Here is a 1,586-nt window from a genome sequence, read left to right as displayed (position 1 = left end):
TTGTTGATGTTGATGATGATGTTGTTGATGTTGATGATGATGTTGTTGTTGATGTTGTTGTTTGATATGATGGCAATGCAGTTGATGCTGCTACTAAATCTAATGCCCTTACTTTGTTGATATTGTTATAACCGCCGGAATGATCAAATTGTATTAGTTATTATTTGATTATTGTTATTTTTGCTATATTTGTAGTCTTTGGATAGTGTGTTATAAAAAAATATTTAATCTATGCTCATCATTTTCAATGCTTCAAGAACTATAGACGCACTCATCCCCATTACCATCTTCATCATCGTCATCAACAACAACAACACCTTGAACGCATCTGTACTGGATGTAGAGGTTGGATGTAAGTTCCTGGGAGCATGGTTGGACACCCCACATGGAGAACTGAGCAACGTCGAAGTAGCAGCCAACACGTCCCGAGCACAACCAATCAGTCAGCTCGCCTACATTCCATGAACAATTGTGAACCTTGTTCAAGTCTCTTATGCACCTGAAAGCGCAAGGTCGTATGTTTGAACAACAACAACACAACAGCAATAACAGCAGCAACAACAACAGAAAAATACTAAAACACTAATAACAACAACCACAACACAACTGACTTTCCAACCCTGACCCTGCCATAAATGGCAGATTCGATGATGATCACGTGACTCGGTGAACAGCTGATGTTCAACTTACCCCACTGACAATATTCTTCTGTGATTGGTTGGTTGATTGCTAATAATTTGAAATTATTTAAAATGTAATTGGAATAACGGACAGACAGACAGCAAAAACAAAATGGCGATCGGGTAACTTCAAAACGTTCCAATGCATCTTTGCAAATTACTTTCAAAATCCCAACAAATAACATGCAAATTTGTATACTAAACACACACACACACACACATGCACGCGCACACACACACACACTGCGATGAACGTTGTTAGGATTCCTGCCAACCACGATTAAACGTTTACTCATTTTGAAAATTTTAAACTAACCTTGAAATATTAGAGCAAAAACATCAAATTTAAAACAGCAATAACATTAATAAATGTCACATTAATGACATAAAAACCAATAATAAGGAACATAGTAATGCAATATAAAATCAACCAATCATATCAAACTATCAACCGGCTAATTCAATCAAACAATCCGCCAACCAATAACAACAGTGGTTCACGGGCAACCTTGAAACAGCCAGCCAATGAATAAAAAGGGTTCAAATGCCAACCTTTCAATCAGATAACTCCATCATGTGACTGAAACAAGTACACATCAACCAATATGAAATCAGCATATAAAATTAATTACATGTCCTAAATTAATTATATGTCCTAAATTAATTATATGTCCTAAATGATTTTAATTTATCAATTTATTTAGTCTGTAAGCAGTTTGCCTAATTAAAGTCTTAAAGTTCTGAAAACACAAACATACAGACACACGTAACAAATATACAAACATACAGACAGACGGAGACGCTCAAGAAGTGTTTATAAATGTTTTTAAGTAAAACCGAAGCATAGAAAGTCTGCGTGCTATTCAATTATTTGTAATAATGCTCGATTACACAAAAATAATACAT

The 1,586-nt window shown here is 35.1% G+C and overlaps 1 protein-coding gene across 1 annotated transcript in view; it reads right to left on the bottom strand.

Annotated features, from left to right (window-relative positions):
* Positions 1-252: 252 nt before the first annotated feature.
* The window catches only part of HELRODRAFT_180894 (hypothetical protein), a gene marked incomplete at both ends in the record, with an annotated part of 2,866 nt that continues 1,532 nt past the window's right edge, over positions 253-1,586 (bottom strand). The window contains 2 exons of the mRNA XM_009030175.1: positions 253-499; positions 612-708. Of these exons, the coding sequence (XP_009028423.1) occupies positions 253-499; positions 612-708 (344 nt within the window). The remainder of the gene's footprint in view (positions 500-611; positions 709-1,586) is intronic.

This window comes from Helobdella robusta (assembly GCF_000326865.2).
Source record: "Helobdella robusta unplaced genomic scaffold HELROscaffold_65, whole genome shotgun sequence".
Taxonomy (NCBI): domain Eukaryota; kingdom Metazoa; phylum Annelida; class Clitellata; order Rhynchobdellida; family Glossiphoniidae; genus Helobdella; species Helobdella robusta.
Note: the sequence above shows the minus strand (reverse complement) of the source record. Positions and strands in the feature narration are given on the sequence as shown.